Source organism: Motacilla alba, chromosome 24 (genome assembly GCF_015832195.1).
Source record: "Motacilla alba alba isolate MOTALB_02 chromosome 24, Motacilla_alba_V1.0_pri, whole genome shotgun sequence".
Classification (NCBI taxonomy): domain Eukaryota; kingdom Metazoa; phylum Chordata; class Aves; order Passeriformes; family Motacillidae; genus Motacilla; species Motacilla alba.
Window position 1 is genome coordinate 4669309 of NC_052039.1, and position 27764 is coordinate 4697072.

The 27764-nt window shown below is 55.4% G+C and overlaps 1 protein-coding gene across 4 annotated transcripts; it reads right to left on the reverse strand.

The window, feature by feature from the left end:
• Positions 1-1114: 1114 nt before the first annotated feature.
• On the reverse strand, positions 1115-25021 carry TECTA (tectorin alpha). Of its 4 annotated transcripts, XM_038161489.1 has the most exons (24): positions 24331-25021; positions 23003-23067; positions 21021-21154; positions 19628-19915; positions 16392-16529; positions 15647-15812; positions 13459-13871; positions 12622-13192; positions 11538-12130; positions 10573-11146; positions 9283-9893; positions 8441-9002; positions 7567-7766; positions 6389-6772; positions 5871-6157; positions 5493-5773; positions 5259-5369; positions 4689-4891; positions 4214-4377; positions 3847-4095; positions 3239-3401; positions 2850-2937; positions 2615-2731; positions 1115-2228 (listed from the first exon to the last, which is right to left on the reverse strand). In XM_038161489.1, exons 2-24 carry the CDS (start codon positions 23064-23066, stop codon positions 2128-2130), a joined length of 6462 nt encoding a protein of 2153 aa, XP_038017417.1. In that variant the 5' UTR covers position 23067; positions 24331-25021; the 3' UTR covers positions 1115-2127. The 4 variants fall into 4 exon arrangements, with proteins under 4 accessions (XP_038017417.1, XP_038017419.1, XP_038017418.1 ...); XM_038161491.1 differs by lacking the exons at positions 1115-2228; positions 2615-2731; positions 2850-2937; ... (1 more) ...; positions 3847-4095; positions 4214-4377 and having other exon boundaries at positions 4713-4891; positions 5227-5369; XM_038161490.1 differs by lacking the exons at positions 1115-2228; positions 2615-2731; positions 2850-2937; ... (1 more) ...; positions 3847-4095; positions 4214-4377 and having other exon boundaries at positions 4734-4891; positions 5201-5369.
• Positions 25022-27764: the final 2743 nt, after the last annotated feature.

Below are 27764 nucleotides of genomic sequence, written 5' to 3' on the forward strand. Positions count from 1 at the left end.
CTTGCTCTCTCCCAAAAATTTTGGGGTTACTTTAGGTCACTTTTGGGGTTACTATAGGTCATTTTGGGGTTACTAGAGGTCAAAAATTAAAATTTGGGGTTACTATAGGTCATTGGGGTTACTTGAGGTCAAACTCACTCTCTCCTGAAAATTTTGGGGTCACTTGAGGTCACTTTGGGGTCACTTCAGGTCATTGTGGGGTTACTTGAGGTCAAAAATTAAAATTTGGGGTTACTGTAGGTCATTGGGGTTACTTGAGGTCAAACTCGCTCTCTCCCAAAAATTTTGGGGTTACTTTAGGTCACTTTTGGGGTCACTTCAGGTCATTTTGGGGTCACTAGAGGGCATTGTGGGGTTACTTGAGGTCAAAAATTAAAATCTGGGGTTACTATAGGTCATTGAGGTTACTTGAGGTCAAACTCATCCTCTCCTGAAAATTTTGGGGTCACGTCAGGTCACTTTGGGGTTATTTCAGGTCATTGTGGGGTTACTTGAGGTCAAAAATTAAAATCTGGGGTTACTATAGGTCATTGGGGTTACTTGAGGTCAAACTTGCTCTCTCCCGAAAATTTGTGGGGTCACTTGAGGTCATTTTGGGGTTACTTTGGGTCACTAGAGGTCAGCCATGAAGATGTGGGGTTGCTGTAGCTCTTTGGGGTTCCTCGAGGTCAGATTGTCTCTCCCCAGAGCACTCTGGGGTCACTTTTGATCACTGGGGATCGATGTCTCCCTCTCGGGGGCCCAGCTTGGATCATTTTCTCTCTCCCAAGGCGTTTTCTCCCCCTGTGCCAATTCCAGCAGCTTTCACCCTCTCCTTCCCACGCTGGCTCGTTCTCTGGCCCATCTCCACGGGCTCCCCATTACCAGCTGCACTCTGGAGCTGCTTTAGGATCGACCCTTTCTGTTGCTTTGGCATTCCAGGATGTGGTTTCCTCTCTCCCCAGCCCCTCTGAGCCCCCAGCTGCCACAACAAGCTCAGGATTTCCATCATCTCCTCTCCTCCCTCTGCCCCACACCCCAGCCCACCCCATGGCAGACCCGCCAGCCCCACACCCCAGCCACAACCCGCGCCCCCAGCTCTGGCGTGCCCCTGCCTGGCGCCCCAAAGCTCCCTGCCCGTCCCTCCCAGGGTCTCCTTGCAGCCCCGCTGTCCTCCCAGGCGCTGCTGCTGCTCCCCCTCCTCGCCCCCATCACACAGGAGCCGGTGCTTACGAAGGATTACAACACTTTTTTTATTCCCACGCAGCCGTTTCACAGAGTACAAACACAAGACAAGACACCAACACAGCCCCCCACACCCACCAGCACCCCAAGGCTGCTCCCCGCTCTTCCACCAGGCACCCCAATGCTGCCCTGTGCCCGCAGACCCTGCTCTGACCCTCAACCCTTGCCCACCACACAAACATGGCAGAGAATTTCATCCCTCCTTCCTCTGACTCTTGTTCCTGCCCACCAGAAAGCACCTCTTTGCAATTATTGGCACCAGCTTGTCAGCCCCACAGCGCAATGCCAAGATTTCCAGACCCCCGTGGATGAGTTTGGCTCTCTGAACCAAACCTCAGCACCGCCTCTGCTCCGGAGAGGCAGAGGGTGACACGGTCCCGAGGTGTCACATCACCCAGAGATGGCATTGCACTGCTCTGGCCGTGACCTGTGCCTCAACAGCTACTTTTGGTTGAGTCTGTGAGCTCATAAGACCCTGGTGGCAGCTCCCACGGGCAGTGGCGACCTGCAGCTGTCCACGTGAGGGGACAGCACGTGCTCCACCCTGCCCCACACTACCAACAGCAGTGTGGGCCACCTCACCACCCCACAAGGGAGAACCTGGGGAAAAGCTGCAAAACCCCTCCTCGAGTCCACATCAACGATGGAAAGCTGTGAGAAAACCCAAACGCCAGTCCCACATCGCTGCTGGCAAACATCCCGCTCAGCCTGGCCGGCGCTGCCGCTGTGCCGGCTGCACGTCCCCTTGGGTCCGCGTCCCACCTCTCTCAGGTCACATCCCTTCGCCTCCTCGCAGCATGGCCGGGTGGGCAGCAGCGTGGCCACGGCGGGGGGGCTGTCTCCTACCCTACAAAGACTCAGGCTGACGCGAGAACAGTTTTTGGCTGGGCGGCGGGGCCGCGCCTACGAGGTCAGGTGCCTTGGGGCTGAGCGCAGCCACAGCCAGAGCTGGGCCGCCAGCAGGAGGGTCACTCGGGCGCGGTGCTCCCCTGAAGAGCTGGAGGCTGCCAACACAACGAGATCCACGTGAGCTGGGGCTCTGGGTGCCTCCCTCCCAGATGCCCCTCAGATCGTGCCAGGCTGGTGTCCACCCCAATGCCCGACCTCCGTGCTGGGCTCCCGGGACCACTGCATTTACTCCACCCTGCCCTGTACCACGCAGGCACCATCACCTCCCTTGCAGCTGCCTGCCAGCTCTTCAGAGCCTGCCAGCAGCGCCCTCACAGCCCTCAGGTGACAGGGACAGGGCACATCTGGCTCCCTGCCCTCCACACCCCATCCGTCTGCACCACACCACAGGTCCCAGCCCGTTTCCCCACACTCCCACCCCACAGCCCCCGGTTTGGGGGTGGCAGTCCCCTGCTGTGCCCACCCCGAGCCCGGTACTTGCCCCTGCAGCTCTTGCCGTCCCCCTGCAGTGTCCCTGTCACACAGCTGCACAAAGGCCCGTCCGCCCGGCTCGTGCAGATCTGCTCACAGCCTCCGTTGTCCTCGCACCAGTCTGATCCTGGACACGAACAGCAAAGGGGGACACCTGAGCCATGCTCCCACACCTCTGGTCCTTGGCTGCCCGAGGCTGGGGCGGCAGACAGACCCCCCAGCCTCCCCTGGGGTCCCACACTTACTCTTCCTCCTGATAGGCCCCACTGAGAGGATCTGCTCCTTGGACTCCTCAGCGAAGGCGCTGGCCATCCTCGTGTGCTGAGGGCAGTTCTGTTTGGGGATAAACACCACCTCTGTCACCCTCAGCCTCTTCCCAGGCCCCCTCTGTGCCCCTCCACCTGTCCCAGCTCCCAGAAGGACCCTGCAACCAGGCTCAGGGAGCACAGGTCCCAAGGTGACCTGCCATGACAGAGCATCTCCCCATGCCTAGAGGGACACACAAGCCTCCCATCTCACCCCTAGGGCTACATCTCTGGTCACTTCTCCAATGCCACATCATCAGGGCTCACTGCACACTGCAAGAGCCCTTCAAATCAGGCACCCCCTCCCTCTGCACTCCCTCCCCACTCACGATTTTGCAGGAGTATTTCTCGGAGTCACAGAGGGACACGGCGCAGTGCAGGTGAACCTCGTCGTAGTCCCCGATGAACTTGAAGACGGTGACGTGGAAGCGACACGTCAGGGACACCCCATTCTCCTCAATGCCAATGGTGTTGTCCTTCATGTTTTGGCACCTGTGCAAAGCAGAGATGCTCAGCACCACCCTCCTGTGACTGGGACCCTCCCTGTCCCCATAAAGCCCCTCACCCCAAGTCCCACAGTGGGGTGCTTAGAGCCTGCCGTGGCTTGTCTGGACAAGGGTGTCATGCCCTGCCTCTGTCACATCTCTCTGCCATTTCCAACTTCCCAAAATGCCTGTGCGTGATCCGTATCCCCCCGTCTCCTGCAGTTAGGTGTTGTCCACAGCATCATGGACATGAGGAGAGTGCTTCTCTCTGCCCCTGGTACTGTGTCACGTGCAGGGCTTCTGGCTGTGTCCACACCAAGCAAATTAACTCCTGCTCTAACAACACTGCTCCTCACCCTTTCCAGATTTTGATCAACCATCCCATTGGCCTAAAGATCCTTGTCCCACCCTTCCAGACACCCTGGAAACCAGCGGGGCTCGTGGTAGCTCACCCTCCCTCGATGATGAAGTAGCGCAGTTTGTCGTTGCTGTCCCGCGAGGGGGTGGCGTAGCACTTGTTCAGCATCAGGATCAAGTGGTTGGAGTCGGCCCCCACCACAAAGACCCCCACGTAGAGCACATCCCGGGTGGTGAGCACCACCTCGCCCTGCCGGTACGGGTGCTTGTAGGACGAGTTCTTGTACAGGGCCATCTTGGTGGTGAAGCTCCCTTCCTGGGTCGGCACCGTCAGGTTAATCACACTAAACATGACAAAAAAACACTGGCTCAGTTGGTGGAAAGGTTTTGAACCCTCAAATTGCTGCCTGGCTTCAGAGCCAGCACTGCCTCACCCGCCTGTGTAACGCGCCCTGCTCCTACCTGAGCATTGGCCGCACGACTGAATCCAGGGAGATCTTGATGTCCAGCTCATAGGCACAGGAGAACTCCACATTGATGGTCCTGTCCCGGGTGATGATGTTGCCCGTGTTGTTGGCACTCTCGATCCACACCGTGTTCTTGTACACTATGTGAGTGCTGTTGGACTGAACAGGGAACACAGGGCACTGCTTAATGCCAGCTGTTCCCACTTCCCTGCTCCTATGACCACCTCTAAATGAGCTGTGTGACAAGGGACCTGCTGCCCCTCCACCTCTGGCCAGAAAGGGCATGGAATGGTGGGGCTTGGAGTTGCATCCCTACTCTACAAAACCTTCCTGTGTTCTCCTTGACCCCCAGCCCATTAAAGCACCTCCCAAGCATCACTTGCACTGCCCTGCCCCAACCCTGGAGCTGAGCTGCACTGCAGTGGACTGTCCCACACTCCCAGCCCCGTGTGCTCCATGTCCCAGCTCACCTGCACCAAGTTGCCACAGTTGCCTTTGGTGTTGTTGATCTGGAAGGAGATGAAGTCCTCCCCTTCGATGCCGGGGCAGTGGCGGTCGTTGACCCGCACGCCCTCACGCTCAAAGCCCAGCTGGAACAGCTTGCACTTCGAAATGGACACCTCCATTTGGGCAGCCTTGCAGGTCACCTCTGCATCAATGATGTCGTGGGTGGCTGGAGGAGAAGATGACACAACTTCAGATCACCACAAACGACCCCTGGGCACTTCTTTCCTCCGCTAGAAATGGGCTGGGATCATCTCCTGTGGTGTGCTCTGCCCATCCTACACCCCTGCTGCTCAAAGTGCTCCCAAAACAGAGACGCCCATAATGTGCACCCCAGAAAAGCTGTTCCCTGCTCTCTGCTCCCCTCCTGAACTGGGCATGGTCAGGGAAACCCATCTTGGCAGAGGTCACAGCCCTCAGCACGTCCCTTCTCAAAGCCCCTGTGGCATAACGGCCCAGGGTGGAGCTCGGCACTGACCCCACAGGCAGGAGCAGAGGACTCACTGTTCCCATAGGGCCAGGAGCAGAGGACTCACTGTTCCCATAGGGCGGGGGCTCGATGCAGCCGCACAGCTCCCCGCCGTTGTCCAGCTCGCAGGTGCGGTTGGGGCAGTCGGCGCCCACGCAGGGATCTTCCACCACTCCTGCTAAACAGCACAAGACACAGCACAAACACAACCTTTACCCTCAGACCGTGAGGCAGCCACCTCTAGCCCCTCTCCCCAGTGGGACATGGCTCCCCTCGACCTCAGCAGCCCCAGTTCTCTTACAGCAATTCTCCTTCTCGATCCACTCGGTGCCCAGGATGCCGAAGGTCCTGCAGGCCTCTCCGTAGGCAGCCAGCGAGCCGCACAGCTGGACCTTCTTGTGGTTGTAGCAGCCATCCAGAAAGCAGGACTCGTAAAAGGGCAGAGGATCCAGGAGGCCGTAGCAGGGCTGGAAGAAGCCTTTCATGTCGGTGAGCTTCAGGCAGTAGCTGTCACTCTGCAGCTCCTGGATCTGGACGTTGTCGCAGGAGGCGGCGTATTGCGAGTACTGCAGCTCGTTGCAGCTGTGGGCACCGGACACGTCGTGGGGGCTCCTTTCACAGCCAGCCCTGTTCCCATTCCCTCTCCCGCCTGGTGGGAAAGGGCTGGCTGTCCACTCACCTCTTCTGCATGCCGTTGGTTTTCCAGCTCTGTGCCAGCACCACGCTGCTGACGGCCGGCTTGCCCCGCAGCGTGGCGTAGTCGTCGGTGAGGTCGCCGTTGAAGTTGCCGCAGAGGCCGCACACCTTGTTCTGCAGCCGGTCCCCGATGGTGATTTTAATGACGTTGAAGCCGTTGTAGCGGATCTGGATGTCGGGGCTGGAGTCGATGACCAGGAAGCCCTCCTGGCTGAAGATCTTGGTGGACAGGCCCGTGACGAAGGGGATGCTCACGAGGCTTCCGTTCACCTAGTGCGAGAGAAAGATACAGAGCTGACGTCCCTCCCATACCTTCTGCCTACGGATGTGGGCGTGAGCCACTCATAAAAGATTCCAAGGCTGTTTCCCAATACCCCAGCTGTGAAAACATTGACAGTAGTCTGGGTTTCTTGTGGAGACCATGGCGCAGCCTGGACTGTCACCCACTATCCCCTCCCAGCCCCACTCTGGATGGGCTGGACACCCCTGAGGAGACCTCACCTTGACAGTGTTCCTGTCGCTGATGAGGATCTGCTCCTCGTTGATGTAGAAGTACACGGGGGAGATGATGGTGAGGTTGGGTGAGGACCACTTGTCGAAGTTGATGATGAGCTGGAAGGAGAAGTCGGGCAGCTTCTGGCAGATGGTGGAGAGGACGAAGGCGCAGTTGGCGGGGAAGCGGAGGAAGGCGCCGTCGAAGGTGCGGAAGACGCCGCCGCCGGCCGCCAGGCAGAAGGAGCTGCGGGTGCTGAAGCAGCCGCGGACGCCGTTGCGCAGCCCGCACTCCTCGTCCGACTTGCAGTGCCGGGGGTCGCACTGGATCAGGTTGCGCCGGAAGCAGCGGCACCGCCGGGTGCAGTCCCCGCTCCAGAAGAGCTGCTTGGGCTGAAAGAGGGACCCATCAACGGCTGCCCCGTCAGCCCAGAGGGTGTCCGGGACAAGGTTTGCACCCCTCTGTCACACGACAAGCGTGAGCAGGAATCAAGGGCAGAGGAAAAGGTGCAAAGAACATTCTGGCAGCTTGAACCTACCTCGCAACATCTCTGCTACCCACACTCAGGTTTGCACTGCCACCACAACCTCCCTCACCTCTTGTGCACACACAAAGCCACAATGCTTAATACCCCCTTGGCCTCTTTCTTGCATTCTGCCAACCACCAACCCATCTGCAAGGAAGCCCATGTGACAGTAGCCTGATACTGGCTCCTCATGGAGCAAAGGCACCTTACACAGAACAGTTTCACTGGCACAAAATACAAGCCACTGTGATATAACCAGTGCTATCAGCACAGGACTCTCCTGCTTCAAACTCCTCAGTGACATCCAGTAGCTACAAAAAAGCAAATTTCATGTGAAACACTAAATCTATGATGTGTGGCTACCTAGCACAATGTGATCATACAATAGTGGACTTTGGCACTCATCAGAGTCTTCCCAGTCACCACCTTCTCTTCATCCCACCTCCACCAGCTCCTTCCTGTGCTTGACACCCAGGTCACCTTCACCCAGCAACTGCATGATGGTTTTTTTGGATAGAAAGGCTCCATATGCACCACACCCTGGAAGGACATCTCTCTCTTCTCTAGCCTTGCTACCAGCCCAGCCTGACTGTCATCCCCACTCCAACTCTGCCAGAAATATCATCCAGAGGGAGGGAGCAGGCCCCAAGAGCTGCGTACCTCGTAGTATTTGCCATCAGAGTAGCAGCCACAGTTGTGGGGCAGGATGCAGCTCTTGCCGTTGAGCACATAGCCAGGGTCACACTGGCAGCCCTCCACGCAGTAGTGGCTGCAGTCGCTCTTCAGCCGGATGGCAGCACATCGGGGCTGGCACAGGGACACACAGCTCTCGTAGTGGCTGTTGGGGGGACAGCTGACAGCTGAGCAGGGCACAAAACAGGCACAGATTAGCTCCATGGACACCACCAACCTGGCTCCCCACCAGGGACTGATTCAGACCTGTCATGCGTGGTGCCAGTCTGTGGCCTCACCACCCCGTGAGAGCGGGGCCTCTGAGCCATGAGCTTGCTTGTTAGAAGGGAAAAACGACACAAATTTAATTTTCAGTCTCGTTAGCAAGGACAATTACTTCCCATCTGATTTGGCAGACAGACTGGCTGCCAGGGATGCGTGCGGTGCCCATCCTCAGGAGCCTGATTGAACAGCACATCGTCATCTTATTGACAAGGGGCTGCAGCTTCATTAGAGCAAACACGCACTGCTGGCATTGAGGCTGACTGATACAATCCCTGGTTAACAGCGGGGGATGGCAGATGCCTTCTGAGCTTGAGGCTTTCAATTTTCCATCCCTGTCCCTTCTGAACCTGAGGCTTACCCTTTTCCATCCCTGTACCTTCTGACCTTGAGACTTGCCCTTTTCCACCCTTGCTCCTGCTGTACCACATGCAGTTTGTGACAACTCCAGGAGAATATGGTGTCCCAGACTTCACCCACTTCACCCAGCAAGTGTGGGAGGGATTGGCTGCCAGGCCATTGGCCTCCCCCTCCCTGGCACCCCAGGAAAAGAAGGACCCTGAGGCAGGGTGGCACTTACAGCACGAGGTGAAGTTCCTCCAGCCAGTGACAGCGATGCCCTGAGTCTGGCATGTACTGGCATAGTTCTGCAGCCAGCTGCAGGCTGTCTGCATGGCCCCCCCATCCACGCAGGTGTCAAAGAGGCAGTTCTTGTAGAAGAAGCCGGGGTTGATCTTGCTGTGGCACTTGGCAAAGACACCACTTTGGCTGGGGATGAGGCTGCAGAGCTGCTGGGGCTTCCAGAACCCTTCCACCTTGCCACAGGCCGGGCAGCGGTCGCCGCAGCCCACGCGGCAGAACGCGTCCCGCTTGGCCCAGCTCTGCACAAAGTCGCTGATGCTGGTGGCCGGTGTCCCCCCCGTGGCCACCAGGTCGTCCTCGGGGTTGCCGTTGTAGCGGCCGCAGAGGCCGTAGGTGAGGTTCTGGAAGGCCCGTGGGATGGTGACAGACAGGAAGGTCTTCCAGTCGTACACCACCTTCAGCCCGAAGTCGGTCTCCACCACGATGTGGAAACCAAAGGCGAAGATGTTCACTTTGCCCTGGCCCAGCTTCAGGGGCAGGTAGAGACGCTCGTCGTTGATCTGCAGGGAGGAAACAAGGCACACTGTGAGGGGGAATGATGGTGGGAGCTTCCACAGAAGGACACAAACGAGGGCAGCTCGGCACTCCCAGAGAAAGGTCCTTGCTGACCTTGTGTCTGCAGCCAAAACAAAAATCCTCTCCAAAAGTTGTGCCCGGCAGCACCCTAGGATGAGCCCAAGGCATGATCTGACCCCCAGAAAACCTTGTAATCCCCAAGGCCTCATGTCTAGGGTTTTACTCCTGCGGAAATAATGACAGCCCTCATGGCCCTGCACTCACCAGCACAGTGTATTTGTAGGCACGGTGGATGACAATCCTGTAATTAAAGACCTCCACTTCCACCTGCTTCACCCACAGGGCCAGAGAGGTGTCCCGATCCTCGTTCTTGGCCGTGACAGTGAACGCTGGGAACGTGTCCGAGCGCTCCACCCTGGGCCGGGAGATGGTGGTGCACAGCACCAGCTCACAGCTGCTCTGGAAGTCGAAGGAGTAGCCATCAAAGGTCAGGTAATGCCCATAGCCCGAGATGATGCAGGAGGCGTCGGTGCGGACGTGGCAGTAGTAGAGGCCGTTCTCCTCCAGGCAATACTCGTCGTCCTTGCAGGACACATTCTCACAGTACACGCTGTTGTCCGAGCCGTTGCAGTAGCACAGGAAGTGGCAGGAGATGTCCATCCAGAAGGTCTGGTTGGTGGCCAGCTGCCGGCCCTCGAAGTTGCAGCCGCACTCGCGGCGGGGGATGCAGCGGGTGCCGCGCAGGGCGAAGCCCTCGTCGCACTGGCAGCCCTCCGAGCAGGTGTCCCTGCACACGGGGCCCGAGGCCAGGCTCTCGCAGGTCTCCACGCAGCTCATGCACTCCTCAAAGTGGCTGTTCTCCGGGCAGGAGAGAGCTGCAGGGTTGGCAAAAACAGAGCCTGAGCCCCCAGCTCCGACAGCACGGAGTGAGGAACAGGCAGAAGGCAGGTGGTCATGGATTCAGGGGAAAAGGGGAAACAGTCCCAGCACCTTGTGGCCACTGGCTCATCCCATTCCCTTTGCAACCCTTTCTCCCCTCAGCCATCACCCCCCTCACATCTCAACCCTGTCCTGCCATGTGCCAAACATCACCTCCTCCTGTTATTTCCCCAACAAACACCTCTGAGGCAGAGACAGGCACAGCCTTCCCACCATCTACTGCCACACTCGGGATTTTTCATATTTGCTTCTGAGTTATGAATGTTCTCCCATCCACAGCAAGTTTACAGCAACAGCTAAAATCCAGTGTTATTCAAATTATCCTCTGGTGGTGGCGTACGGCACTGCCAGACACCATCTGTGGTTCCAGAACACTCCTACAGTGCCCCATAAAACGTCTGCTGCCTCCTGAAATGCCACCCTGAAACCGCTTCCCTGGGAAATCTCTCTCTGCTGGCACCAGAAACCACTGCCTGTGATTCCAGCATCCCACACGAAAAACTGCTCTGCCTCTGCATGCCCACAGATCCCCGCCAAAAAGACTCTGCCTGAGTTTGGTGGGTTCCAAACTCCCTTCTCCCCACCCTGGGTGATGAAGAGCTTTGGTGGACTCACGGCAGAAGCTGTGGCTCCTCCACTGGCCGATGTCCACCTCGGCGTTCTTGCAGGCGGTGGCGTAGCGTGCCACCGAGTCACACAGCTCCGACACGTTGCCCCCGCTCTGGCACAGGCGGAAGAGGCACGTCCTGTAGTAGGCCGAGACGTTGACCACGCTGTGACACTCCAGGAAGGAGCTGTTGGTGGGGTCGTTGATGATGCCGCAGCTGGAGCGGCTCCTGTAGGACTTGAGCAGCTCCGAGTCGTTGTTGCAAGCCATGAGCAGGTCCCCGCACTCGCCGTTGCAGATCTCGTCGAAGGTGGTCCAGCTCTCCAGGAAGAGCTCCAGGTTGTCCGTGAACTTGCCCTTGGGCAGGTAGAACTCGTCGGTGGCGTTGTCGTTGAAGAGGCCGCAGAGGCCCCCGGTGCAGTTGAAGTAGGAGGTGGACAGGCGGATCTCCAGGAGGCCGGAGTCGTAGTAGCTGATGGCCAGGAGCCCCTCAGACTCCATCACGGTGCTGTTGTCAGTCCGGTAGATTTCCAGGCGCCCAGAGGGGTGGAAATAGGGCAGCTCCACGTCATAGCCATTCACCTACAAGGAACAAGGTGGAGAGGCTTCAGGGAGGGTGATGCGGCTTTGCCCAACCCCACTGTGCACATTAAACACTTCCTGACCCAGACCCACCCTCCAAGGCCCAGAGCCTCCTCTGAGTGAGGACATACAGCTGTACCTTTGGTTTTTGCCCCAAAAAAAGCAATTTTTCTTCCAGGGAAAAAGCAAGTTGCAGGAGAAGGAGGAGGCGGGAAAGCCTCCTCAGCAAACAGAAGGAGCAGTGCTGTGGCAGCAACTTCACAGGCACCCAAAGGGCCTCCACATGATGGTTCAAGTGTCCCTGTGGAGTCCACAGCCACAGACCCATAATCTCCACTGGATCACACCACAAGCCACCACCTCCCACTCTGTGCCTGGGCAGCACCTTTACCTTAATGTCCGACAGCCTGGCGCCTCCAATCTTCACCTCTTGGCCGGCCGCCTGGACCCGCACAACGCGCGGTCCGTTGGGAGCAGAGCCAACCTTCTTCTGGTTGATGTCCACCTCGATGAATTCTGGCCTCTCTGGGCAGGTCTTGAGCAGCGTGTAGGACTGTTCCAGCGGGTAGGGGAAGGTGATGCCATCAAAGGTCTGCAGCACCTGGTCCTGCCCCACCAAACACACGGTCTCCCGCTTTGGGTAGCACCCCCGGTAGCCGTTCTCGATGGTGCAGATCTCTCCCTCGGGGCAGGTGGTGTTGAAGCACCTGGCCTCCCCGCCAGCCTCGCAGTGGCACTGCACAGTGCAGTCTGGTGACGCCCAGAAGGACTCCCCGACGGTGTAGTAGCGGCCGTTCACGTCACAGCCGCAGCCCTGGACGGGGACGCAGCGGTCGGCGCTGAGGACGTGGCCCTTGGGGCACTCGCAGCTCTCGGTGCAGGGGGACGTGCAGGCCAGCGGGGCCGTGAGGTCTGAGCAGGTGGCAGGGCAGCTGCTGGCACACACCGAGTACTGGCTGAGCTCCGGGCACTGCACGGCCGCCGCTGTGGGCACAGAGGGGTGACAAACAGAGGGGCCATGTTACAGCACAGTTCAGGGTCAGCTGCCACCCTCTCACTGACCACAGCAGAGACAACGCAGAGTGACCCATGAACCCCTCAGTGGTAGGACTGGCCCCTCCATTGCCCACACAGGCCTCCCTGGCCAGTCCTGGGCGTCTCCAAAATAGCCCCAGAGGCACCGAGTTGCCCACAGCTATTTAAGGTGACAAGGATGGTGGACTGACCAACCAGTCCCCATTCATGGCAGCTGATGACCTCCAGAGTAACACGGAGCTCCCACCCCATGCCTGACTTGTGCCACACTTTTGCCGGAGCAAGGGTGGGATGCCATGGAGAGGAGGGACCAATCAGTTCTCTCCCAGTTCCCTCCACTTCAGGAAATCCCCTCCCTTGGATTTCCTCCCCCTCCTGTCACACATTCCTGGGCACACAGGCAAACCCCTGGCATTGCTCCCCTCCTCCCAAACACTCACCGCATCCCGTCTGGCTCCTCCACTCTCCCACCGAGATGCCCAGGGCCTGGCATACAGTGGCATATGCCTGGATGGCCTGGCACAGCCCGGTGCCATTGTCCTTGGCGCTGCAGAGGTCGTAGACACAGCTGTGGATGAAGGCAGTGGGATCCACGACAGAGCCACACTCCCAGAGGGGCCCCCCGCTCTTGTTGATGAAGCCGCAGTACTCGGGGGTGAAATACAGCGCCTCGGTGGCGGGGTCGCAGAGGCTGCAGTTCTCCAGGCAGCCCGTGGAGCACCTGCGCTCGGGATGTGGCACCTGCCAGCTCTCGCCCAGCTCCGGCACGGACGTGGCCACCCTCCCGTCCGAGCGCAGGACGTCGTCCTCGGGGTCTTTGTTGTAATTGCCGCACAGCCCGCACGTGGCGTTGATGTACGAGCCCGGCACGGACACGGAGGCATAGTGCTGTCCATCGTAGGTCACCAGCAGGCCAAAGTCAGTCTCCAGGGCAGTGGACAGCCCGCTTTGGTAGACCTTGATTGCACCCAGGTCCAAGGAGATGGGCAGGGACACCACCAGGTCGTCCACCTGCGGGGACAACACCCAGTGGCTGAGCCAGCGCGTGGAACAGCAGAGCCCTCGTGCCGGGACACAGACAGGACAGCCCTGCTGTGGGGTCTTGGGGTAGGGACATGCACAGAGGGACAGCCATTGGTAAGCTACAGGCCCTTCGTGTCACCCGTGCCCATTCCCCAGGACACACGAAGCCCAGAAGTGCCATCTCCACTCTCCAGGCTGCTGCCACCTCAGAGGAGCTGCCCTGGCAAGTTCTCCCCTTCCAGCAGCGCTCTTACCTTTGCCTTCCCAAAGCCGCCCTTGGGGAGAACAATCTTGTGCGAGTAGACCTCCACATAAATATCCCTCAGCCAGGAGACGGAGGAGCCGCCTCGGTTCTCATTCTTGGCCTCCACGTTGAAGTAGGGCAGCTGGGAGCCTGGCCAGCACTGCCTGGCGAGGAGGTAGGAGCAGGAACCCTGGAAGTGAAAGAGGAAGCCGTCGAAGGTGTGGTAATGTGGATCTCCGAACACCACGCAGGTGCTGCTCTCCACCGGCACGCACTGGAAGAATTTGGCCTTCGTCTCACACGCCTCGAAGGGGCCACAAGCCATGTCCTGGCAGAGGATCTCATTGTTGAAGTCCAGGCAGCGGCACTTGGTGGTGCAGTTGGCGTTGTCCCAAAAGATCTCCCCTTGACGGAGAAACTGTCCTGGAAAGAGAGAAAGGGGAAGACCCACGCTACATCACTCCTTGAAACAGAAACACCCTCGGGGGTCTGCTGGTCCTGTGGTGGAGACCACCACCACCGTGTCCTGCTGCTGGGCTTCTCAGCTGCTTTCTTTGTGCAAACTCCCAGCAAGAGCCTTTCAGCAAATCCCAAAGCCAATGAAATTAGAAATTAGAAATTCATTCAGGTGTGGTGCATCCTCTTTGAATCCTGCCCACGCTATGAGTCCACGGAATGCTGTGAGTGCTGTCACAAATCTGGGGTCAGTGCTGCAACACACAGGCTGGAAAACTTGAAGGTTATTCCACGCATTTTGGACACCCACCACTCTGGTTCTTCAGTATCTCAGGACACAAGAGGCATTTGTGCTGTTTTCCCAAAGGAAGAGCCCATTTGGAGGCAGTTTCCAGCACTTTTGCTGCATTTGCACCATCCTCCAGCTTCGCTCTCACTTCCACAGTTCCCCTGTTCACAGAACTCTGCTGGTCTAAAAGTCACTCTGTCATCAGCAGCCCCAGGAGCAATTTACTCCCATTCAGGAAGAGCTCGTAGTAGTTACTACACCAAAGAGCTGTTGATAAGCAACTTCACCCCACACACGAGCCCCAGCAGGGTGCTGAGTGATCTCACAGCCCCAGACAGCGCCAGAGAGGGAGCGGGTTTGCCTGGTGAGAGACAGGAGAGGCAGGAAGAAGGCTGGAGAACAAGGGTGGAGAGAACTCGTGAGAGTTTCTCTCCCCTCCATCTGGCCATTTTTCACACTCCTCCAGCGCGTGGCTTCTGCCGTGCGCTGCCTGAGTTTACCTCTCCTAAACTTTTTGTTCTCTTCCCTGTCTCCTACCAAAAAAAAAAAAAAAAAAAAAAAAAAGCAAAAAAAAAAAGCTATTTTCTGCTTCCCCGCAACAAATGTCTCCTCTTGGCAAAGCCCACGCTCCAACCATCCTGGTGTGGGGAATTCGGGAAAGGGGTGTCATTCGGATCCAACACCTCGTGCTGCATCTCCTCTCATGGAGGCAATCAGCCATTCACCGTGAAATTTAAATCCAGTGGCGGGCTCTACTCGCACTCCTCTTGTCACCTGCAGAGCTGAGACTGGTTTCCAGCTTCTCTGCAAAGTCCAGCCTTTCTTCCTGGGCTCAGCAGCTGGGAAAGGCTGGAGCAGCTGGACCCAACACTCTGCTGGAGCTGCAAGAGCCTTGGGATCTCGTGGACCTCGAGTAATCCTAAACTAGGACATAAAGAAGCCACATGTCTCCAGTGTCTGTCAGCAAATGACAATCCCCTCTCACTGGAAAGACTCCTGGAGCACAGTGGATGCTCCTGACAGTTTTATTTGTCAAATGGAAAAGCAATAATCTTTCAGCAGCAGAGCCCCTGTGCAGCCAGTGTGTGCATCGATTAATCCCTTTCTGGCCCCGCGCTGTCAGTGACAGGCACAGACTCTGTAACTGCTGCAGACACATGACATTTGTCCTGCCTGCAAAACCTGCTGCTCCTCCTGCACGAACAAGGGAAACGTCACAAGATCAGCTTCCCTAATTTATGGGCAGGAGGAAATTGCTGTCCCCAGGTCTTTCCTGTTGCCACTAATTACTGCAGGAACTCGGAGATGTGCAAGGCCTGAACCCTCTCTTCTGTTTCTGTTTCTTCTGGGGACACCCTGGCAAAAGCACAGATCGTGCAGCACCCCAACAGCATCACCTTTTGCTACACTGCACCCCAAAATCTGGGGACAAGCAATGCCATTTCTCCCTTACCTCTCAGGCTGCAGCCGTTGGCCGGGTCTATTTCTCTGCCATCTATTTTGAAAGCCCAGCGCCCAGGAACGTTTACGTTGGTTGTTTCCTCAATATTGACAATATCTGGGGTTCTGGAGCCTGGCATGCTGAAAAAGTTGGTGAGATTTCCACCATTGAAGCCAGCCTAAAGCAGAGAGAGAGCAAATTCCATCACCCATCTTGGCAACGGGAAAGCGATGCTGCATTTCCTCACCTCTCTGTTCCCCCTGAGTACATCTTCTTTAGTTTTAACAGCTCTTTCTGGAGATTTCTGTTTTCACATTGTCTAAGTTTCTGTTTTCAGGTAGTCTGGGTGTGAACGAAAAGCTAAACTGGCACTAGAAGCAGAAGGGAAATGTATTCACAGATTTATGTTTGTACAGACACACGTGTATGTCCATACAGATCTAAGGGTGTGTGAACTGAGTGGCCAAAATAAAGTAGGGGAGCAATTTAGGGAGAGATAAAGTGAGGAAGCAATGTGGGGGCGCAGGGTTCCCACATTCCCTATGCAGCACTGTCCCCTTCCTCAGGCAGAGGGACTGGCTGTGGCTCTGCTGCCACCACCAAATTTTGGAGTGCTCATCCCAGCAGTTGAGCTCAAGGCCAGCGCTGGGGATGCTGAGGGGCTCAGTGGCCTGAGGAAACATGGATGCTTTGGAAAAGCCATAGGCGTTCATCCAAGAGCTCATCAGGGATGGGGATACGGGAGCAAGAGCCTCACCTGAGCCATCACCCCGCCGAGACCAGTCAGGGGGTCCCCTCCGCTGGCTGTGCCCGTGGTCCAGCTGATTTCGTGGTAGTTAAACAAGGCAAAGGATGACACCCCGTCTGTGATCAGGACAGCCTGGAATGTGTTCACCTGTGGGAAACCACGGGCACCTTCACAGGTGGCACTGCTTTCCTCCCGCCCTTCTGCCACATTGATGTCTGGCCCGGGTGAGCCTCACAGTGAGGAGCAGAAGTGAAATGAGACCCAAAATACCCAAAATAGCTGCCACAGCTCCAGCAGCTCCCATTCTGCCCCTTCCTCCACCTGGGAGCATGTGAGGACCATCTCTGATCCAAGGGAGCACCAATAGATGGCAGCACGAGAATAAGCTGACGGGGAAGGAGCAGCGGGCAGGATTGGGTGGTTGTGATCTCTTATCTCCCATTACCCTGTCTCAGCTTTATTCCTGCATTATCTTCCCCTGTTCCCTTCCACATTCATATCCTACAACGCTGCTGAGGGTGGATTACAGCCAAGCCAGCCATGTATATCCTGCACTTTGCTGGCTGCCAAATCCCCTACCTACCTGCTAAATCCTCTGCTCGTGTTCTTCCTTTCACTTGAAATGACTCTGCATTTCCAGCCCCACAAACTCCAGGCACATTCCAGCCAGGATCCAGGTGGGAAGAGCCCCTCTTCCCTTTTAGGGCTGTGCAGAAAGACAGAAGCAGCTCCTTCCCTGGAGATATCCCCTGCATCCCTGCAGATCCAGCAGCACAGCTCGGCACCGGGAGCTCAGTCAGTCACTTCTCTCAACTCCCTGATTATCCTGTCCTTCCCACCTCTGCCCTGGGACCGTGCCCTGAGAGCAGCTCCTCCTGCCTCTGAGCAAGCAGGATTTTAGCAGGGCACCAAGTGTGGGCTGCCTCTCTTTTAATTCATGCAGAGCAGCCCTTGGAGCCTGGCTACCTGGGCACTGCACCCTGGGGAGGAAACTGCAGCCACAGAAACAATTCCCAGGTGATTGGGAAAGGCCACAGACCCACACATCTCCCGCTGGGAAGCATCAGGGTTTCTCCTGCCAGGAGCCCTGAGCACTGTAAGCAGCTGGTGGCTGCTGGAGGAATGGCTGGGGGTCACTTGGCACCATGTCCCATGCCCTTGGAGCAAACCCACTGGCTCTGAGGATGCCTCAGAGGGGAGCCCAGAGCTGCCTGCACGCCACAGGGGATGGAGCTGCCGAGGAAACGAGGCCCCTGCCAGGAGAACTCAGGAACATGGAGGCGAAGCAGCTCTGGGAGCTGTCAGGAGAGAGAGAGAGAGAGACAGGGGTGGGCAGAGCTGCCTCTGAGCGGCTGCAAATGGCACAGTTCACACCAGGGCAGGGAGCACAGCAGAGCCGCTTCTGCTCCTCATCCTTTCCCTGAGATTCTTTCTCCTGCTCCTGGTTCCCTCTTGCTCACCCTTTGCCAAGCCTTGTGCCGTGCTGGGAGATCACAAACACGTCACACATACAGGCAGTGCCACTTGGAGAGTGCCACAGCAGCTTTTCCATGCTCAGGAGCATGGAAAAGGGTGGCAGGGAGGTGAATCTCACTCCTGGCTCTCCTCATGAAAAACACTTCCATCAACCCCCAAAATTCCACTCTTTGGAGCTCCTGGCCATGGAGCACTCTCTCTGTCCAACCCTCAGAAAATGAACCTATTTGCTCAGGTGACATCTCCAGGCAGCAACTGCAGCGTCCCTGAGGCCACATTCCCAAATTTTCTGCAGCTTTTCTGCATTGCGATGAAATTCCTGCTTAAGTTGCATGGTGCTACTCCTTGTGCCAACCCCGAGCCCTGGCTGCTGCTGAGCAGGAAGGCTGCTCTAAAGCAAAATAAATTGCATTGTGTTGCAAATGTAATTCTTCAGGCAATACACAAATCTCTATATTGCTTGCTGTCTGGAAATATATATATATAAAAAAAATATATATATATATGTATGTGGGGTTTTTCTGCAAGTGTTGCCAGGACTGGCAAAAAGTACGCATCAAATCTCAGGCTTTTCTAACAAATGGAAAAGAGCTGAACTGTTTATCAGAGCCAACTCCTTGAGACAGGAGAAGCTGGGTTTTGGCACTCACGGCACACAGGCTAATCCTGAGCGAGCCAGACAATAGCTGGGATCCCTCACTCGCTGTTCAAGAGTGGCTTGGATGAGGCTTGGGGGAACCTAGAGGAAGGCGTCCCTGCCCATGGCAGGGGCTGGAATGAGGTGATCTTTTCCCACCCAAACCACTCTGATTCTGCCTCACCCCAAGCTCCAGCACAGCCCCCACCAGCAGTGCAGCACGGACCTCAGCTGCGGGCACAGCTCACAAATTCACCAGATATTTAAGAGCTGTCCATGCCCTGACGAACATCCCGCTGCCACCCCCCCTCCTATGAGATACAGCTCACACATTTGCGGCCATGTGACACGGCCAAGTCATTAGCGTGACTCGGAGCAGCGTGATCAATCTGCCAGGCAGGCAGGGAGCTGCCATCAGAAACATCTGAATTTGTATGCAAGAAATGCATGATGAGCAAGCCAAAAAGTCCTAATTGGTGTCAGAGCCTTGCTTAGATCCTGCAGACACTGAGGAGGAGATGCTTTCCCTGGGGACCTGAAAGCAGGGAGCGAGGCTCAGGGGAGAGAATGAAAGGACCGTGGGGCTCCTCTGCCCACAAGGGAACTGGGGAGCAGGAGCACAAAGGGTCTCACTCAATTTTACATGCAGATCATACAGAACACCTCCATCGACCCCCAAAATTCCCCTCTTTGGAGAGGACAAGACATAAAATAAAAAAAAACCTCCCCTCTTTACAGGACAAGACATAAAAAACACCCATGAGAAGCCCCTTACTAGTGTCATGCTGCTTCCCCCGCAGAACATCACTGCCTCAATTTTACACACAGATGATGAACACCTCTATCAACCCCCAGAATTCCCCTAGTTCGTCTAATTCCCCTCTTTGGAGGGGACAAGACATAAAATAAAAAACCTCCCCTCTTTACAGGACAAGGCATAAAATACACCCATGAGAAGCCCCTCACCGGTGTCGTGCTGCTTCCCCCGTAGTACACACAGATGATGAAGAACAACTCCATCAACCCCCAAAATTCCCCTCTTTGGAGGGGACAAGACATAAAATAAAAATAAAAAAAAAACTCCCCTCTTTACAGGACAAGACATAAAAAACACCCATGAGAAGCCCCTCACCGGCGTCGTGCTGCTTCCCCCGTAGAAGGTCACCTCCTCCCAGGTGACGATGAAGACCCAGAGGGCAGAGAAGGAGGCCATGTCCCTGAAGTGCCTGCGGATGTCCCGGGAGGCCCTGCGGAGCAGCTCTGGCTCCGTGCTCTCCCTGTAGAAGATCTCCCCGCGGATGCCGTTGTGCACGTCGGCCCAGAAGGGCGCCACGAAGGCGCGGCCGTCGGTCAGCGGGAAGGCCTCGGGCGTGAACTGGCTGACCAGGGCGTTGAAGGAGATCACGCCGTTGTTGTTCACCTGCGTGGAGACCCCCACGGTGTCTGAGCAAAGGTGGTTTGGCAGAGTAAGGCAGCACAGAGAGGCTGGTTTGGCAGGAAGTGTGGGGAGAGAGGGTTTGGGTTTATGCACAGCCAGGGTGAGCAGCCTGAGCACGATTCAGCTTCATCCTACCCATGGTGGCCAAGAGTTGGTGCAGGAAGCCCCAAAACCCTGAAAATTCTTTAGAATAGGTTGCTACAGAGCAGGTGGCACCCAAATTTCCTGAGGGATTGCTCAGCTTTTGGGATTACTCAGCCCTGCAGCACTGAGGGACAGGGATGATGGTGACACAGGTGGCTGCATGGAAAAAACTGCCTTTGGCTTTGTCATCTGTGACAGATCCTGGGGCTCCCCAAGAGCTGGGAGGTGCCACCTCAGCCTCCCCAGAGTCCGCTGAAGATGCTCCCCAAAACCACATTTTTACACAGAACAGACAACAAACGGCCCTGCTGCCCTGGATGCTGGAGTCCCCACCAGACAAGGGTTTGGAATGGGATTCTGCTTTCCAGTGCTGCTGTGCACAAACACCAACTGGAGAATGGACGAGTCTTTGCCTCTCTTCTGATCCCACAGAGGCCACAAAACTTGGGATGTGGCACAGCCACACTGACTTAGGCCCTGTCCAAGGTTTAGGTGAGCTCAAGTGACCCCTCTCAGCCCAGCCCTCGTGTCCCCCCAGCCAGGCTTGTGCTGTGCCATCACCTGGGAGCAGCAGCAGCCTGTCCTTGTCTGGGGCCACCACAAAACTGCTGCCCCTTTTCCCCCCTGCAGGTCCTGCACGTTCTTGTTTCTTGTCATGGAGCAGGAATAATGTCCCTTGTGTCAAGCCCTTCGCTTTGCTGTGCCATTTAATCACCCACAAGGAAAATTTATTGCCTTTTAGATTCCTTTCCTATGAACATTATCCCATTAAATATACCTTTGACTTTCTTAATCATAAAACCTATCAGTTCATGAAATCTAAGAACTTGTCAGGTAGCTGCTAATAAATCTTCCAATTCCTGGTGACAGGCAGAGCCTGTTTAAAATGCAGCCAATAATGGCAAGGAAAAGGATGAAGGGAAGATCTGCTTTCTCTACTTACATAAATGCTTCTGTATGGGGCTCCAAAAAAGATGAATGGCACAGAGATCTTGATTTCAGGGGAGCTGCCATCGTCGACTTTGGGGGTTTTGGTGTCATTCTGCCAGTATGGGTACAGGCTTGCCATGGTGTGAGCTGGAAGGAGAGGGAGAAGAGTCCTCAGGGCAGGGTCTGCACAGTCCTGGTTTCGGAGAGGCCACAGCAAACAGCACCAAACCCCAACATCAGCAGCCAAAGGGTGCTTGGAGCCAGGGCAGAGCCAGGGCTGTGGGACCAGCTTTAGGACAGGCTCAGGAGGAAAAGCATCGTCCAGGTTAGTCAGGGCACAGCAAAGTGACCACAAGCTGCACCCCAGCTGCAGTTTTTCCTCCCCTGCGACTGTGACCAAGTCAAACTCATTAAGTCTTTGGAGGGGACAAGACATAAAATTAAAAAAAAAAAGCTTCACAGAGGACAGCAGGTCCATGCCCTGCTCCAGGATGGGCAGGACTGGTATTCCCCATGTGAGGTGGTCAGGGCAGCAAGCAGCAGCAATTCCAACCCCCAGAGCCACGTTCCTGGAGTGCCCACATTCCTGGCAGTGCCCACATTCCTGGCAGTGCCCACCTTCCTCCTGCCTGCTCTCCCTGCCAGGGCTCCTGGCCCGGCTGACAGCCTGAGGGGTCACGGCTGCTCCCGTGCTCAGCAAAATTCACTTTCCTGCTAAAAGGCGCTGCCAGTGAACGCAACTGTCTCTCCCAAAAGTACTTCAGAAGATGGTTTTGACACATTTCAGCCTGCTGCTTTTTTTACCAGCCTAAAATCCATCAGCTTGAGGCACAAGCAGCCACTTCAGGCCCCAGGGCACCCTTCCCTTCTTGTCCCAGCCAGACTTGTGTTGTCATTTCATGTCCTGCTCCTCCAGTCAGCTCCTCACGGAGCAAATGGGGATTTTTCTGGGTTGCCTCCCCCTTCTCCCCTCTTTGATGCAGGAAAGCCTCACGACATTCAATCTGGGATGACAGAGCCCCCGGGCTTGGAACAATCCTGGCTCTGTTCACCTGGATTCAGGACGTGCTTTCATTCCCAGGACCCTGCCCTGAGCTCCTGGGGGGCTCCAGGCTGCTTTGTGCTCCCACGGACACACGAGGGGCTCTCCTTGATGCCAGCTCTGAGGATGCTCCATGCTGAGCACTAAGGACTCACTGATTGACCCCTCCCAGGCTCCAAATCTCCCTGGGAAAAGGGAGAGAAGGGGAAATCTGGCCTAACCCACTGGCATCCTGGTTTCCTAAGACATTTGTGTGCCCTGAGTGTCCTGTTGCACACAGAGGAGGTGACATTGATGGTGTCCAAGCCACATTCCTGTTTCCACAGACAAATCCAAAGGGCCACAGCAAAATTCCTCCTGCCAGGCAGCAAAATAAATCATTTCACAGCTGTTACACACCTGATGAGTTATCACAGCCAAGGCACAGCTACAGGACATGGATTGTATTCTGTTTTTAAACAGGAGGCTCAGCAGACATTCCTCAATTCTTCTTTAGCTCTACTAGTGCCACACTACCATACCCACTCAGCAGCCCTAACACAGACATTTTCCAAACTCCTGCTTCCTCTGGAATGCTCCAGGTGCACACAGAGCCATACGAATTATAAATACAAGCATCCCTCAGGATCCTCAGTCCCTCCCTCCCCGTGGGGAACACTCAGGTCACTCTGCTTCTTGTCCTTGCTCCAGCCAAGGAGCTGGGAGTGTTTCCCAAGCCCTCTGGAGTGGATTCCCAAGCCCTCTGGGATGGTTTCCCAAGCCCTCTGGGATGGTTTCCCAAGCCCTCTGGGGTGGATTCCCAAGCCCTCTGGGGTGGATTCCCAAGCCCTCTGGGATGGTTTCCCAAGCCCTCTGGGGTGGATTCCCAAGCCCTCTGGGGTGGATTCCCAAGCCCTCTGGGGTTTCTGGGCACAACCCAGCTGGGGAATATTTTCCTGCTGGGAGATACTCACCTCGCTGCTGTGCTGTTATCACCAAAAGGGCCACCCAGGCTCCCAGAAATGATCTCTTGCTCATCCTGCAGGAAGGAGACAAACCCAGCCATGCATCACATTGGTAGGAAAACTCATCCTCGAGGGGATTCCCGAAGCTGCCTGACTGCTCCTGACACATGGAGCTTCAGGTGAGGTCCCTCACCGGCCAGGCAGCCCTAAAACACCTGGTGATAACAGCAAATCACTGCCAAAGGAAGCCCAGAAACACCTGGAAGAGCTCACTTCGTGCTTGGGAGCTGTGAACAGCCGCAGCTCTCCGTGTGCTCCTTATTCTCCTGAGCAATTCCTGATCTGCTTGGAGCAGGGATGGCCGCTCCTGGCTGATCCCAGGGGAGCAGCTCTGCTCCACAGCAGAGCTGTGAGGAGCTCTCATGGTCCAGGGGCTTCAGCCTCAGCTAATCCTCTGCCCTGGCTGCCAGCACAACCATCACTCAGGGGGCTGGATGAGCGTGGAAGGAGCACAAACATTTACACAGCTGGGCAGCTCCTTGTGCAGGAATCAATGGGAGACTGAGAGAGTGAGGATACAAAATGAAAGAGAAATCCTGTGCCAGCTCTAATTCCTTCTGTGCCTAATGCAATTTGTTACTCGTTATTAATCCAATAGAAAATATTGCTGAAACACCTGCTTTGATTTCTCCGCCCGTCGATTGCGCTCGTTCCGCATGGGCAGGGCTCAGGGAGAGCTCCCAGGAAGGTCTGGGATTCTCCAGGAGTGCTGGGGAGGGTTGTGGGAGCTTCCCACCCCAGCTGTGTGCATTATGTACAGCCCAGGTGTCAACAGCAGCCTCCCCACCTTGCCAGGCTGGACAGTCTCCCTAAAAACCCAGCGTCTCCTCGTGTTCTCCCCATGGATCTGTTCTGAAGGAAAATGTGGATCCACAGATCCAACTCCTTCTAATGCCACAGAGCACAGAATTACAGGGGGAACATCCCATAATTTATCCCACATCACTCCCATCACTCAGAGAGTTTGGAACATGGAGAAAGGAAAGATCTTTGCTCACATCGACGCCAGCACATTCTCCATGGGGAAGAGCTCATTCCACCAAGGAGGAGTTTTAGCACATTCCCTGTCTCGGAAAGGTGAGAGGAGAGTGGCAGAATTTTGTATGGATTGCAAATCTGAGTCTCGTTAGCAGAGACCAGCAGAGAGTGACCAGTGGGGACTGTGGCAGTGCGAGGACAAGAGCAAAGCAGGACAGACAGCAAAGAGCGCGCTACTGAACACATCCCATCCAAAATTACAACTTTTAGGTATGGAAAAAAGAAAAAAAATTACCAACCTGTTTGTAGGCTAGAGGAGCAATCAGGTCTGAAATTTTAGACCACTCTTGGTAGAGCAGGGCGAATCCTATGTCAGTGGAGAATGCATGCCCGTCCTGCCATGCCAATTATTGCTGACGGCTGAAACGATGGCTCAGTCCTCTGCTCTCCCAATTGAAAACTCCGTTTTCCTCAATGCTCTTCCAGGGCTGGAGCAGTGTTGAGTTGCAATCACAACTGTTGCTTCTCTGTTGATAACCAGCAGGCTAATCTGGAGATCAGATTCTGGCCTGGACAGGGAGAGAAGCCTCTTTCTTCCCCAAAAGCTCACCCCCTTCAGGTGGATTCAGATGGAAATGCCAGACAGACAGAGCTGGGCTCGCAGCTCTGCTGCTCAGGGAACAGAAAACCCAACCCTCAGAAGAATTGAGCCCCTTCCTCCTTTGTGTAAAGGGGAAAAAAAAAAAAAGCCCATCTATATAAAGTTACAGGATTAGCATTAAGCAGTGCTAGGCTTCAAGCGCCATTCAAAGGCACTGCCCTGAAGCTTCAATGGAGTTGCTTTGCCATCCAACTTCTTTTTTACAGGTGGAAAAGGAAAAACTCGCCCAGTCCAGCCCACAGAAGGTTTCTTTGCTGTTCCCATTTCCACCCTCTCTGGTGCTGGAGGGGAGCTTCACTGGGGGACCGCTGTGAGCGTTATTGTCATTTTCACTCGTACAGCTGCAGTTTCCACAGGGATTTTCCCTGCCTCTGGCATCTGGGCTGACCACAGCTCTACATTTGAGTCCAATCTGTACCCCAAAAAAAGATTTCAACTGCTTTGAGTTGGTTCATATCCATGTTGGATGAGAGGGAGAGCTGGAACAGCAGCTGAGGGGTGAAGGATCCCTCAGCAGAGCTACGGTAGAGCTGACTTCATCCTGCAGCGAGGCGAGGCTCAGACAGGCACTGCTCCAACCCCAGCAGTGGGAAAACAGCCTGAGCTCGGCTGATTTTCCCCTCTGACATTTGGGGTGGGGGCCTTTTAATCCCTATTTGCCCTGCTAGGAGGTCTTAATTCCTCTTGTCCTCCCCACCCTTTGTCAGGAACAGAGAGGAGACAGGAATGCCAGCAGCCCAACGAGAAGTCCCAAGTTTTTTTTCCCCTGTGTGCTCCTGGCAGTGTGTTCAGCCAGTTTCCCCCAAAAAGCTGTTTCCTACCTCAGCAGTCTATCCTAGCACATCAGGGCACCAGGCAGCTCGCTGCCTCCACAGCAAATCCCAGAATTTGCTTTCCCTCCATCCTCCAAGCATGGCCTTGCTAGCGGGAATCTTTCATTTTAAATTTATTTTTACCCTTTTCTAAGCCAACATCTATTTTAGGAGGGCAGGGGGATATCAGCACTGACTGATATTCCAGGGGCAGATTACTGCCAGCCTGTATCCTGCCTCTTCCCTTCCCTCCCATACATTTTAAACACAACCAGCTCCAGGAAAATCAATTGACTCTCCTCATTCTGTTTTGTAACAGAGAAAACTGGTGAAAATAGGCTTCCCTCTGCTCCTTTGTCAGTTTAATATTCTGGTCCTGTTTGTCTGGGCAAGTGAACGCTGATGAAGTTTGATTAGGTCTCACTGACTCTTTGGGGAAGATTTTGTCTTCCAGCCTCTCTTCTTTTGGCAGGGATGCTCCCATCGTGCATCGTTCAACGCATCGCAGCTGAACAACCAAACACTTCTTTTTTTTTTCTTAATTCTTCTAGCAGAAAACTTCCTCCTATGCCTTACCTCGAGGAAAAACAAGCATTCAAAGATGCCACCAGGGCTTCTGTGGCTGCTTGACCTTGGCACAGCAGGGCCTTGTCTCGTTCCCATCTCAAGGACCTGGCACAGCCCATGGAGGATGCCCTGGCAATGGATTTGCCCAGGAGCCCTTTCCCATCCAGAGGATCATCTCTCTCCTCCTGCTTCCCCAGGGTCATGGGTGCAGGCCATGAGCGTGAAATTTGTTTTAACCCCAAGGCCAGTCCCTCTGAGAGAGAGGGTGAGCTCGAGGTTTATTCCTCACCTGGAAGTGGGGATGAGCCCCAGCCACGGGGAAATCCAGTCCAGAGGAGGAACAGATCTTCCAGCTCTCCTGGAAGGGACTTCTCCTCTCCTTGCACAGGTGAGGTGGCTGTGCCCAAGCTCATGGACAGACAACAAAACCATCAGCAGGATAAAAAAAAAATGCTGGCAGTTTTCACTCACACCTTTGGGGTGACAACAGGGAGTATTTTTGCTTCAGGGGACACAGAAGTGCAAAGCTCAGGACACTGGGGGTTTTAGTGTAAAAACTTACATAAGTTTATTGAACTGATCCAAACCAATGACCTATTTTGGCCTGAATTCCACCACTAAGTCTGCGAGCAAACCAAAGGCAAATTGTGGGAGCGGGAGGTGTATCCCCTGGGAGAGAAACCAGAATAAAAAACCAGATGGACGTACAGTTCTTCGTTTTGAAATTACATACGGATGCAACATTAACAGGGAGCAAGAACAGATCTTCATGTTTAAATTATATTTGAAGTTTCCAGGAACTGCAGAAAAGCAATCACAGAGGCAAAGGCCCGAGATGGCTGAAGCCCCTCTAAGGCTGCTCTGGGGAAGGCGGCTCCCTGCTGCCTACAAAAGTGCCACATCCAAACGAGGGAGGCACAGCTGCCAGGAATACATATTTTAGCCCCTGGGCTGCTTTAAGCACCTCGTTTGCATTCTCAAATCTTGCACACGAACAGAACCCACAGAATCTCGCTGACAAGAGAGGAGGCAGAGCCACCTCGGCGCCTCTGTCGGATTGCAGACCCGAGCAGGAGGGGGCACAGGGAGAGCCTGTCCCCAGCTGCACGTCCTCCAAGCCATCACGGGTCACACCTGCCACCAGCACGCTGCAGCTCCCAAAGAACGAGGTTACAAATCCCAGCCAGGGAGCAGAGGACAGCCAGCGCCCCGTGCACATTCATACCAGCGATCTGCCTGGAACATCTGACCAAAAACATGGATATTGAACAGGAACATCTCCAGAACCACACAGCACAGCCTCAAACTCAGCACACGGAGCCGTGGGACACTTTGGTATACAGCTGTCACCCAAGTCCTCGTGGAGCAGGTGCTCTGCCCGCTGTGCAGGCTGCCCGTGGCAGACTTTGATGCAGGAGCAACACAACAAAAGCAGCCCTCAGGCAGAAGGACACACAGGCCAGGGAAGCTTGCACATCTATTTTGTTTTCTCAAGCAGGTGTGACAGACCCAGGGACCTTTAGCTGAAGAGGGCACACGCTGGACACGGCCCCTCCTGACATGGCAGAGGTTTAAATCAAACCTCCTGCCACACCTGCACCCTCACTCAGCACCCAAACCTCCTCTCCCACTCAGAACCTTCTCCTCTGTCCCCAAGACACGGTCCCCTGTTGGGTGGCACACGCACAAGACC

Coding starts and splice junctions, on each gene's coding strand:
- TECTA (XM_038161489.1), bottom strand. CDS start 23,066: ATGAGCAAGAGATCATTTCTGGGAGCCTGGGTGGCCCTTTTGGTGATA. Junction 6,158..6,388: donor GCGACAGGAACACTGTCAAG/GTGAGGTCTCCT, acceptor CTCTCGCACTAG/GTGAACGGAAGCCTCGTGAG. Junction 2,229..2,614: donor GGACGGCAAGAGCTGCAGGG/GCAAGTACCGGG, acceptor TTGTGTTGGCAG/CCTCCAGCTCTTCAGGGGAG.